The sequence below is a fragment of the Trichechus manatus genome, unplaced genomic scaffold, assembly GCF_000243295.1.
Source record: "Trichechus manatus latirostris isolate Lorelei unplaced genomic scaffold, TriManLat1.0 scaffold00002, whole genome shotgun sequence".
Taxonomy (NCBI): Eukaryota; Metazoa; Chordata; class Mammalia; order Sirenia; family Trichechidae; genus Trichechus; species Trichechus manatus.
In genome coordinates, this window is record NW_004443938.1 from 20,951,156 (window position 1) to 20,964,302 (window position 13,147).

At 40.2% G+C, this 13,147-nt stretch overlaps 1 protein-coding gene across 2 annotated transcripts in view; it reads right to left on the bottom strand.

Moving 5' to 3' along the window:
• PLEKHG1 (pleckstrin homology and RhoGEF domain containing G1) overlaps positions 1-13,147 on the bottom strand; it is a 133,930-nt gene that overhangs the window by 106,546 nt on the left and 14,237 nt on the right. Inside the window, exon 1 of one of the 2 annotated variants that reach the window (XM_004368829.2) lies at positions 1,578-2,329. In XM_004368829.2, coding sequence (XP_004368886.2) covers positions 1,578-2,168 — 591 coding nt within the window. In that variant the 5' untranslated portion in view covers positions 2,169-2,329. Of the gene's footprint in view, positions 1-1,577; positions 2,330-13,147 lie in introns of those variants that run through there. The other variant, XM_023729125.1, reaches the window with a different exon arrangement.

Here is a 13,147-nt window from a genome sequence, read left to right on the forward strand (position 1 = left end):
AGCAAATACCGTATTCCACTCTGAAACACATTTTTGATTAAAAGTCCAAACAGGAAGTAGGTACTAACATAGGAAAGAATTTGGCAGTATATTACTAAGCAGGAAAGCTCTTTAAAATAAAGCTATATACAACAATAATATATAGCTTTATAATATATAAATTTGCACTTGAAGTATTAATATTTTAAATCATATATTAAGGATGCATTAACATCTAAGCTTCTCTGGTAATTCTTAATCTATCCTTAAAAACATACTTATAAATCAAAGGCAAATTAATCACTGAGTCTCCAGAGTATGTGGTCTGGCACACAAGCTGAGCTCAATTTACACGGAGTTAAATATGCAAAACTGTTTACTATAAAAGTAAACAGAGAGTAAACGTCCAAGAAAAGCCCACAGTTGTTTCCCTACCCTTCACCTCTCTCCCCCAAACACCAACCAGTGCAGAAAACAGCACAGAACCGAGGTTCCCAGACTTGCTGCACCTCAGACTCACCTGGGAATCTTTTAAAATTCCAACGCCCACTCCGCACCCCAGACCAATTAACTCCGTCTCTGGGGGTGGATACGGGGCTCAGTAATTTTTGAAGCTACCCACAAGACTTCAGTGTGCAAATAACAGCAGAGTTGTGATCAAGGTGAGGACAGCCTGATGGGTTCAGTCAGGAGACACCTGACACCTGTAAGTCAGGAGTCTGGGAGTCCTACTCCATCCTCAGCTTACACTGTCTGTGAGGCACTCTGAGATCCTCTGCTGAACAATTATTAACACAAAATACTCATGTGAGCGCGCGTGCTGCCATTCTTGGAGTCCGTGGGTGGTGCAAAAGGTTAACGTGCTCAGCTGCTAACTGAAAGGTTGGAGGTTCAAGTTCACCCAGAGGCACCTTGGAAGAAAGGCCTGATGATACACTTAGGAAAAATCAGACACTGGAAACCCTGTGGAGCACAGTTCTACTCTGACACACAATAGAGTTGCTATGAGTCGGAATTGACTCACAGTAACTGTTTTTTTAATCATCATTCCTGCTTCTAAACACGTAATCAAATTATTAATGCAAACAATGAATATGCTGTGGACTGCCAAAAGAACGAACAAATCAGTCTTAGAAGTAATACAACCAGAATGCTCCACAGAAGCGAGGATGATGAGACTTCAGCTCGCTTACTTCGGACACTTCACTAGGAAAGATGCACTGCTAGAAAAGGACATGATGGTCGGTAAAGATCAGTGAAAACAAGGGAAACCCTCAATGAGATGGACTGACACAACAGCCACAACAATGGACTCAAACACACCAACGATTGTGAAGATGGTGCAGGACTGGGCAACGTTTCCCTCTGGTATACATGAGGTCACCACGGGTCAGAGCCAACTCCATGGCAACTAACAACACCGCAGTGAGGGCGGCCCTGGGGTTTCTCTTAAGTTACCATATGATCTGTTTAAACATAAACACCACTTCTGCATTTTTGGATACAATACACCTCCAACACCTGGCTTTGCTCTTTGTTTATTCTGCAAGCATCTTTATCCTGTGTGACAAACCTTAAAGACAAAAAGTCAGTCTTACCTCTACAATGCTTTTTAAATCCTGCACATACGTCCTTTCCGTCTCCAGAATTTCCTGCACCACTCGATCCACATAGAGAAGCTTGGGGCTCGAGGTGGATTCTGCACTGGCTTTGGTGGCTCCATTGGCTTCCACTCTCCGCTGTGCCCACAGCTGCCTCTCTCCGCTCCCCTCCGTGCCCTGCTGCTCGGCTGAGTCAGCCCTCTGCAGCTCACTGCTGGAGAACGGCCTGGCTGGAACCAGCTCCAGTCTGATGGCCCCGGCCTCCTTGTCGTGGTTAAACAAGCCCAGGTGGCTATTTGAAACCAAGGTCATCCTGCTGCCGAAGGAACCATGGCTGTCCCGGGAAGAGGCTGAGGAAGACGTGGAGCCGAAGCTGACTGGACGGTCACTGTCTGAGAGCTCCATGGTCCTCAGTTCTTGGGAGCGAGGATGTCTGGCTGTCCTGGGGAAACTGTTTGCTGTCTTGGGCTCTGGAACTTCTGTTACATCTGATGGGACTTCAAGATGCAACTGGTGCTCATCTACGTATGTTAAAAGAAAATAAGAATAAAAAGGGCAAGATAAGCAAGATGAGCAAGTAAGTTTCATAGGAAAGGTTACAACTTAGCCCAAATGTATACAGTCAAAACCAAAAAGGTAGCAAGTTTGCTGCAGAAGGGAATGCAACGGTACTTGAGGTAGATACAGCAGCAAAATTAGTTTCTAAAGCATCACCTGGGAGCTTGCTAGAAATGCTGAGTCTCAGGCCTTATCCCAGACCTATGGAACTTGTATCTGTAGGGTAACAGGATCCCAGCGTGATCTGTATGGACATTTGAGTTTGAGACTGACTGCATCCGTTTTCACCAAGTGTGGTCACTGGGGGTGACTGTATCTGTAGATTAGCCCAGTTTTACTAAATTAAAAGCCTGAAGGTCAGGACATAAGGGATCTATATCTTTAACGAGTACCACAGTGACTCTTAAGTACTTTATTTTTTATTTTATTTATTTTGTTGTTGAAAATATACACAGCAACCCTCCCTTCCAAAAAAACCCAAAGCCGTTGCCCTCGAGTTGATTCCGACTCATAGCGATCCTATAGGACAGAGTAGAACTGCCCCATAGGGTTTCCAAGGAGTGGCTGGTAGATTTGAACTGCCAACCTTTTGGTTAACAGCCAAGCTCTTAACCACTGTGCAACCAGGGCTCCACACACAGCAAAACATAGACCAATTCAACAGTTTCTACATGTACAGTTCAGTGACATTGATTAAATTCTTCGAAGTGTGCAACCACTCTCATCCTCCTTTTCTGAGTTGTTCCCCCTCCCATTAACATAAACTCACTGCCCCCTAAGGCTCCCATCTAACCTTTTGAGTTGCTGTTGTCAATTTGATCCCATATAGATAGATCTTAGAGTATAATGCTCAAGGCAGACATTCTTTCTAGTTAAGCAACACTAGTGTTTGGATTTAAAAGACTTTAGGGGATATTTTTGGTTTAAGGTTTAAAGATTATCTCAGGGCAATAGATTCAGGGTTTCATCCAGCCTCCATGACTCCAGAAAACCTGGATTCCATGACAATCTGAAATTCTGTTCTACCTTCTCTCCCTTTTGATCAGGATTCTTCTATAGAATCTTTGATCAAAATGTTCAGTAATGGTAGCTGGGCACCATCCAGTTCTTCTGGTCCCATGGCAAAGGAGGCAGCTGTTCACGGAGGCAATTTGCCACACGTTCCATTTCCTCCTTTTTCCTGACTCTCCTTTGTCCTCTGCCGCTCCAGGCAAATAGGACCAATTGTTGTGCCTTGGATGGCTGCTTGCAAGCTTTTAAGACCCCAGACACTACTCAATGAACTAGGAGGTAGAACAGAGAAGCACTGAACACATTTTTAAGCCAATTAACTGGGACATCCTGTAAAACCATGACCCTAAACCTCCAAACCAAGGAACCACATCCCACGAGATGTCTGGCTGTACATAAACAGGCTCAGCAGCTACTTCTTTTTTTTTTTTGGTCACTGTAAATATGTCTAGCACACAACTTTTGCCAATTCAACTTTTTACCAGAGCTTCCAATCGGTTCATTCTGGTTCAAACCCTACTGAGAATTTGCATTTCCACCCCAGAAACACTGAATTGGAATCTACATTTTAACGAGGTCCCCAGGTGATTTTTTTTTTAAAAAAAATGTTTTTTATTACGGTGCAATATACACTACAAAACATTTGCAAATTCATCAGTTTCTACATGCACAATTCAATCACATTATTACACTCTTCATGTTGCATAACCTTACCCCTATCCTGTTCCTAATTATTCTACAACCATTAACGTAAACTCAGTGTCCCCCAAGCAAAAACTCCCCTTTTCTCTTCCCCTCCCACCTACCCTTGGTAACGACTAATAATCTTTGGTTTCTATATCTTGCTGATTTTATGTAAGTGAGGCCATATAATATTTGTCCTTTTGTGACTGACTTATTTCACTCACCATAATGTTTTCTAGGTTCATCATGTTGTAGAATGTATCAGACTTCATCTCTCTCTTTTTTTAAAAAAAATAATTTTTTATTGTGCCTTTAGTGAGAGTCTACAAAGCAAATTAGTTTCTCATTCAAAAATTTATACACAAATTGTTTCGTGACATTGGCTGCAATCCCCACAATGTATCAACACTCTCCCCCTTTCCATCCCAGACTCCCCATTTCTATCCACTCAGTTTTCCTGACCCTTTCTGCCTTCTGCTTTTAGGCAGGTGTTGCCCATTTGGTCTCGTATACTTGATTGATCTAAGAAGCACGCTCCTCAGTTCTTATTGTTTTATTAAAAAAAAAACTGTTGCCGTTGAGTCAATTTTTCTATTTTTTAAACATGGGTCTGTTAGCGTTTAGAATAGGATATAAGAAAAGAATATCTGCAAAGTCAAAGGTCACTGTAATACTCATAATACTTAAATATGATATTGGTTCCAAAAAGGTCCTCCATGAAGTTTAAACTTTCAGGAGTTATTTTGGTGGAGCACCCAAATTTCAATCTTTTTCAGTGACAAGGCGGTATCGGAATTTTTTTTCCCTTAATGAGATCCCAGGTTTATAGAAATGAAATGTTTTGCCATGGAGAGTGATTAATGAAGAAATCTGCTTCTTTTTGGCTGGTTAAAAAAACTGGTTACCTTACCACCCAAATCCATGTTTATGGGTTTTGTTAGAAAAATAGAAGAATAAAATTTACATTTTAGAATATATAGAATATTATATTGGATTCTTCTATATACATAGGAGCCCTGGTGGTGCAGTGGTTAAGAGCTTGGCTGCTAACCAAAAGGTCAGCAGTTCGAATCCACCAGCTGCTCCCTGGAAACCCTATGGGGCAGTTCTACTCTGTCCTATAGGGTTGCTCTGAGTCGGAGTCGACTCGACAGCGAGTTTGGTTTTTTTTATATATATATATATATATATATATATATATATATATATATATATATATATATATACACATACATACACACACACATAGGAAGAGGGGCCCTGGTGGTGCAGTGGTTAAAGCGCTTGGCTGCTCACTGAAAGTTCGGTGGTTCAAACCCACCAGCCACTCCACAGGAGAAAGATGCGGCAGTCTGCTCCCTTAAAAATTTACAGCCTTGGAAACCCATGGGGCAGCTCTACTCTGTCCTATAGGGTTGTTACAAGTCAGAATTGACTCGACGGTAGTGGGTATATACATACGATATATAGAAGAATATAGATTAATGACAATTTTTCAACAGGAGTAGGAATTTAGTTTGAATATAAAATAAAGACCACCAAACAGCTGCTACTAGTATTTCTAGAATACAAAAAAATCCAACAAGTCTGTATCTGTCAACCTACTGACTTTTTCTAGATAGGTTATATTCATGGCAAATATTAATACAAATTTATAATGCAAATATTAATATTATGAATAAAAAATAAAGGAACTAACTTAGGGTCAACAGGAACGAATGGTAAGAAATGTGTAGGAAATGAGTAATTTATCAGCATAACCACTACCACATGGTACAGTTTGCTGTAAATTTTTAAAGCTTTTGCAATATTCTTTCTGCTTGCTCTATAACAATGTTATGGCCTATAAAACATGGATTTGTTAGAGTAGTTAAAATGCAGTGGCCCTAGAAAGCCTGATCCATCTTGACTGTGGCACAAACCCAACAAGCAGCTATGTGCTGAAGTATGCTTTCGGCAAAGGACCCTTGTCCACATTTGGGACTGGTGTTAAGAAAGTCATGGACAGTTCAAAGTAGGACCAGACACAAGGCTTTCTTGCCATTTACATCCACCATAACCATAACCATGAGGTTGATCTCACTGTAGGAAATGGGCTCTAATTTGGGAAGTACATGAACATTCTTTAATGTCCCAAGGATCATGTGACTATGATAACCAAACATGCGTTGGATATACTCTATATGAAAGGCCAGGACACCTGGAAAGGTCTACATGAAACCACCTACCCTCCATAGATTTGGATATATTGGTCACCAGGGCAAGTTCTGTTTTCTGACTAGACAATAATCTATCTTCTCTCCAGTAATATTGTTGTTAGCTGATGTTGAGTCAGCCCCCAACTCATGGTGACTCCATGCAGAATGGAACAAAACGTTGCCTGGTCCTGTGCCATCCTCATGATCAATTGTGGATTGGCCCTTTGTGATCCACGCGTCTTCTTTTCATTGGCTGATTTTCAGAAGATAGCCAGGCCTTTTTTCCTAGTCCATCTTAGTCTGGAAGCTCCACTGAAACCTGTTCAGCATCACAGCAACATGCAAACCTCTACTGATGAGTGAGAGATGCATCAGACAGGAATTGAACTCGGGTCTCCTACATGGAAGGTGAGAATTCTACCGCTGAAACACCAATGTCGTCCTCTCTGGTACAGAAAAATGTATTTAGCCCAGTTATATAACTTTTTGCACTATATTCATTAACAGGACTCATGAAAAATGAACACAATATTGAGACTCATTTCTTTCTTATCATTTCTTTTATCTACTTGTCTTCACTCCAAGTTAGATATCCAACATTGGGACTGAGGGATTAAAGAGGAATAAAAGATTGTAGGATGTCTTTACAGGAGTCCATGTTGTAATTGTCAAAATATAGGTAGCACAACATTTGCCAATTCAACATTTTTCACTTGTACAATTCAATGAAGCCAATTATATCAGCCATGTTGTACAATCATCACCAACACCCATTGCTGTATATTCCCATTAACAGAAACTCAAGGCTAGCTAAACCAAAGAGTCCCCTTTTTTCCCCTCCCTTCTGCCCTGGTAACTACTGTTAAACTCTGACCTCTATATATTTGCCTGATTTAACAGTACTTTGTAAAGATACTTCCAAAGGTGGGAAAAAGTGGTTGTGAACCTCAGGTCAACAGAGACTGCCTCTGTGGGTGAATTTTAAACAGCTACATAAATCGGGCACTGTTCCAGGGCAGACTTCATATGTTCTAATACCAAGACAAGTATTCTAGGCCACTGGGACCATCCTTATCTTCCGGCAGCCAAGTAGGCACTTTATAAAATAGAATATTTCAGATATTTGGCATCTGTAGTATTTAGCCAAGCTTTCTGCACCAAACTAAATACCTTCAATTACCAAGGACAGACTGAAACATTTAAAGTCAGGTCATATAGTGGCATGTAATAGAAGACTGCATTTGCTAATGGGTAGCATTTTTTATGTTGATTCACTGCTTAGAAGATAATTACAGTTTTTCTCACACGAGGAAATGTACCTCATAAAAACTGTCTAGTCTTGTTCTCACCTCCAAATAATTTAACATTTCTATCCTGTCTGGCTTATTCTTTCTAAAACAACTCACCAATTATTAATATTTACCATCTAGAGCTGTGCTGTTCAACACGGTTGCTATTGCCACCGTGGCTATTGAACATTTGAAATGTGGCTTGTCCGAATTGAGATGTGCTTTAAGGGTAAAATACCAGATTTCACAGACATTGTAAGTAACAAAAATAGAAAATACCTCCATGAATTAATGTTTTTATATTTATTACATGTTGAACTAATATTTTAGATACAGTGGGTTAAATAAAATATCTTATTATTTTCAACTGTTTCTTTTTGCTTCTTTTAATGTGGCTACTAGTAAATTAAAAATTACATATGTAGCTCTCATTATATTTCAGTTGGACAATGTTGATGTAGAAGTCTTCCAGATAATTACATTATTCTGTGACATATAAATTTACTCCTATCAGTCTTTGTTCAAATAATAGTAAATAGAGAGATGCATACAATTTAACTTTTTTTCTCCCCTTTCATTCATTAATACACAATATTGTTATGGATTAGCAAGAAACAGAGTTGGGAGACAATCATTGTGTATTAGCTATGGGGGTAACTGATTTTCCCTGACAAACTGAAACACCCAGAAAACTGCAAAGGAAGAAAGCTTTCTCCTTTGCCTTGAGTGAAAAGATGTAGGCAGGTAGTATTAACATTTGGGTCATTTGTTGCTTTCCTTTGCTTCTTCTAACTTCTTTCTTTCCAAATCCCAAACATGGGGCTGATAATGTAACACCTTCTGAGAACTTCTTGCCAAACATTGCCAATGACCCACATCATATGGATCTTTTGACCATGAATACCCTAGAAGAGGCTGGCTCTACCTTCCTTGAGGATCTCGGTCAATCTGATCCTTGGTGAACCTGGTGGTGGAGGAAGCACCTGTAATGGGCCCTGGGAGTCCTACTCATCCTCACAACTAGAAGTACTATTAGCTGAAAACCCATCGTAACACAATGTTCCTCTTGGTGCCATCCTCAATAAAAAGAAAAAGTGACTACACAGCTCCATGTAGATATGCTTTCACACTTTTTACTTCATGATAAGCCTCTCTCCGAATTTTTTCTATGCTAAAGAGCTCCAATGCCTTGGCTTTTCTCTATTTGCTCTTCAAACTTCTATTATTTTAATTGCTTTCCTTTGCAACTTCACTGCCAGCAATCAAAACCAGCACCTCAAGATTCTTATTAGTCTCTCAGCATGATTTAGGTTTGATGCAGAACCTTCCACGGCAAGTTAAGTCCAGGTTTCCTGCGACCATGTTACATGTTGCAGGGGAGACTTGATGGGTTCCACAGCCTACTTCTCCCTGTCAAGACTCCCAAAGAGAACTTGCTCTACAAGGTAAAGCACAAACTCTACTCATAGCAGGGGCTGAAAGCGATTAGCATTTCCAAATTATGCTCATTACTATTCTAGACACCAAACACCTAGTCTGAGTTCCTTGGCAGGATGATCATGGAAATCCAGAGAAAGTGCTGTGTTCAATACCAACGAATAACTAAATTACGTGGTTCCCGATTATACTGCCTATAAACTACTCAGGGAGGGGGAGGAAGAAGAAAGACGTAAGTATAAGCAAGAAGTTACTCTACTAGCTGTAAAGTTGATTTAATACAAAGCCAGGCTTTGGCTCTGTTGTCAGTCAGTTGTAAACAATTTCGAAGTTATTCATAGCTGTTTGGTAATGAATGAAGAGGCCAAAAAAAAAAAAAAGGAAAAATTTTGTTATCTGTTAATTCCCTAGTTTTTAGCAATGTACTATGGTTAGCAAGATGTTAACATTAGGTGAAGCTGGATGAAGGGCATATGGGAACTCTATGCTATCTTTGTAACTTTTCTGTAAATTAAAAATTTTTTCCAAAATAAATACTTAAAAAAAAAATCTTATCATTGAAGGGACAATAAAGCAAGCATTTGCACAAGAAGATCAAGGATAGGAAAAGATATTGCAAAATGCTCTTGTTCAAATGAGAGGTAAGGGGCTGAACAAGAACACAGATTCCTTCAAGTTGTAAAGTCTGATACTGAATACTCAGATAATTTACTAATGGATTCCTATGCTAGTCAATGAAAACTAAGATGTACAATGGCCACCTTGGCTAAGAAGGGATTAAGTTAGATGCTCAGTGCAGCTGATGTAGTACATAAACTGTTTTAGCTAAGTGGTGTCTCCAGAATTTCTACATTTGAGGGCTAAAAAGGGACCTAAGGGAATTCCCTAAAAGCTTTTTTATGCAAATGGGGCTGTTTTTACTTTTATTACATGCTTTTTTGTGGTGACTTGGTATAGGAAGTGATGGAGATGGGGGGGGGGCAGGGCTAAAACCCACCTCAAACTATCCCTTGTGTGGCCACTTACAAAAGGGACCTACCATTTGTTGTTCATCCAAATCCACTCTGCCTTTCTTCCTTACTGAACAGTTTCAACTGAACACACTTCCAGCCTCACTTGCCATTAGACGTGGACATGCAGTCAAGTTCTCACCAACGGAATGTCATTTGGGGTCCGTGTCTCAAGACATTAGACATGGTCCCTTTATATTTTTTCCCCTTCCCACTGGAACCCAAATATGGCAGGAAAGTTGCGTCAACCATGAAAATGACCATCAACGCCCTAGAGTTTGACAGGGAGTTTCTGGGTGGCAAAAATGGTTAAACACTGGACTACTAACCAAAAAATTGACAGTTCAAACCTTTCCAGCGGTGCCTCAGAAGAAGGTCTGAAGGTCTGCTTCTGAAAGGTAACAGCCTGGAAAATCCTATATAGTACAGTTCTACTCTACTCTGCGTTGGAATAGACTCAATGGCAACTAACAACAAAATTTGGAAGAGCATCAAGGCAGAAGGAACCTTGCAATAGCCAGGACTGGACATGCTCTTAGCCACCACTTAAAACACTTGGCTATCCTAAGGCTGGAGTCCCTGGATGGTGCAAACAGTTAAGGTGCACAGCTGCCAACCAAAAGGCTGAGGTTCAAGCCTACCCAGAGGCACCTTGGAAAAAAGGCCTGACGATCTACTTCCAAAATATCAGCCACTGAAAACCCTATGGAGCACAGTTCTACTCTGGCACACCTGGGTTCGTCATGAGTCAGAGTCAACTTGATGGCAACTGGTGGTTTTCCTGAAGCTGACATCTGGAGAGACCATGTGGTGAGAACATAATGATACAGAGAGAGAGCCTCAGGGGACCCCAGATGTTCTGGACCCCTGTTGTTTGAGTGTTTCCTGCCAAGGCACCAGATCTGTGAGTGGAAGCCTTCAAGATGACCCCAGCGCAGTCACATCTGACTGTAACTTCATGAGAAACCCCCGGCCAGAGTCACCCAGACAGCCTCTCCTGAATTCCTAATTCACCTCAGACACCTTGAGAGATCATAAATGATTAGTGTTGTTTTAAGCCACTAAATTTTGGGGTGACTTGTTATGCAGCAAGAGATAACCTGAACAGTCTGTTCCGTAACAGTTTAGACTCACCCTAATGCGCCATTGCTAAACAACAATAACAACAAATTCAAAGTTCTTTCATATGCCTGGTTACTTTTTTGGAATTTTATAGATGGAAAAAATCAAGAACAGGGTGGTTAGGTAACATCATGATCAAAGTTGAACTGTGAACCAGAGACTATGGTTTCTGATTTCTAGTCCCTCATTCCTTCTACTTGGATACAGATTCATAAAATAGGGTGGAAAAGGAGCTTAAAGACTAGGAAATGAAGAAATAAACAATCTATTTGTCTATGTGCCAAGAGGACCTACTCTGTGTGTGTGTGTGTGTGTGTGTGTGTGTGTATAAAGGTATGACTATGTGGTCCAACCCTAGGTAGAGAAAGAGCTCAGAGGACCTGCCAGAAACAAAATTATGACATAATGCTCTCTCCTTTGGGCAGAGGATTTGTATTTTTGCCTTGGCTCTCCACCAGCAAGGTTTATATTTAAATCTTTGGGTCTTTGGTTTCTTTGTGCTTAAGTGAGGCAGCTGGACTAGGTGACTTCCTCCAGTTTCTTCCAACCTTGAGTAGATGAGCCCAACCCTGAAATAAATAGCAAATCGCTTATGCCATCCATTGCTATCTGGAGTCGCAGCAGGAACAGTAACTGCGTAATGGCAATTTTCCCCTACATCCTACATGCCAGGTCTTGGATGATGAAATACGTCATTAACTTTGCCAAGGGCTTAAAAAAAAAAATCCTCTAGTTTCAGTTTAGATTAAATAATAACCTATGCTCCATCTTCACTGTGAACAGCACCTTCTTGTGAGTGTGAAAATAAAAGTCTTAGGGCAATCACTAAACAGTGACAGTTAGATATCCATTCCCTCTTTATTAACTACATCAGAAACATCTCTGCGCAGTTGGGAGTAAGGCGTTGGGCTAAACAACATTTTCTTAAAGAAAAAGGAGGAGGAAAAACAGGAGAAATGCATATGAATTAACAACAGCACTCTGAGTAAATAAATGCATCCATAAAGCACACCAAACAGTTTCTTACAGAAAAAGGAGGAGGACGGGAACTTGAAGTGTGTGGCAATGGAGATCTGGGAAAAAATCCATCTATCAGGCACCACATGAACTATTAAATGTCCTGGCCTCTCAAATACTTCAGGGCGTAGAAATTGGCCATAATATACCATTGAGTAAAATCGGTGGTTTATAAAACACATGGACAACGTGATCCCAATTTGAATTTAAACTACCACTTGTTATTCCACATTAGGCAAAAATCGAAAAGATATACAATAAACTATTAACACATCAGTTTAACCAAGTAGGAAAATAAATAATTTTTTGCCTTTGATGTTTATCTGCATTTGCAAATTTTTCTTCAATAAGTGTATTACTTGTATAATTGGAAATTAAAATCACAACCTCAAATTTACATCAAATATTTTAACTTAAAATTGATTTTTATGTTCAATATATGATTAATTATTAAAGGAAAGCTGAATATATACATCTTCTTTTAAAAAATTAGTATCACGAATTCAAACAATAAACAAAATCAGATTCTACAGGACCACAGCATTAAGAGCTGTTTGAATACAATCCTCTGCTCCCTCTGCCCAATCACAAAAGTATTTCTTACCAATAAACACTCAAAATGGAAACTGCATTTACTTAGTCAACTTTGGTTGCCACTAGTCTCAGACTAAATTTCACCATGGCAGTTGCTAAGCATAAAATTTGCAAACATTTATTTTGTTCCTCCAGCTCAGCCTGCAGGAACCTTGCAAAGAAAGCGCGTTAAAATATTGAGCATTTGATGCACAATAATTTATGACTGTAGATTTCTCCTCTGAGTCACAAACATCAGTTCTCTAGATGTTTCAACATAAGGACAGATCAAAACAAACCAAAACAAACCAAACCTAAACGAAAACAATTTAAGACAGACTGCAGTTCAAATGAACAAGGAAGAAAAAAAATTGCCCCCTAGACTAATTCCACTGTCCGATAACTCTTCTCAGGACATCATCGCGTTTATAACAGAATGATTGTAATCCTTCCAGCAAGCTTCTGTCCCTGCACGGTGTTGTGAAGAAAGCCCCCTGGGACAGTTTCTCACCGCGGTGGAACATCTCTTGCACCTCAAAGAACAAGTCCATCCCGCGCCAGTTCTTGGGGTACCTTCAGCTTCGCACCTACCTGTCCTCCACTCAGGCTCAGCCCCACACCTCCCCAGCTGATGCGGGTGATTCACTGGTAAAACAAGAAGCCTGGAC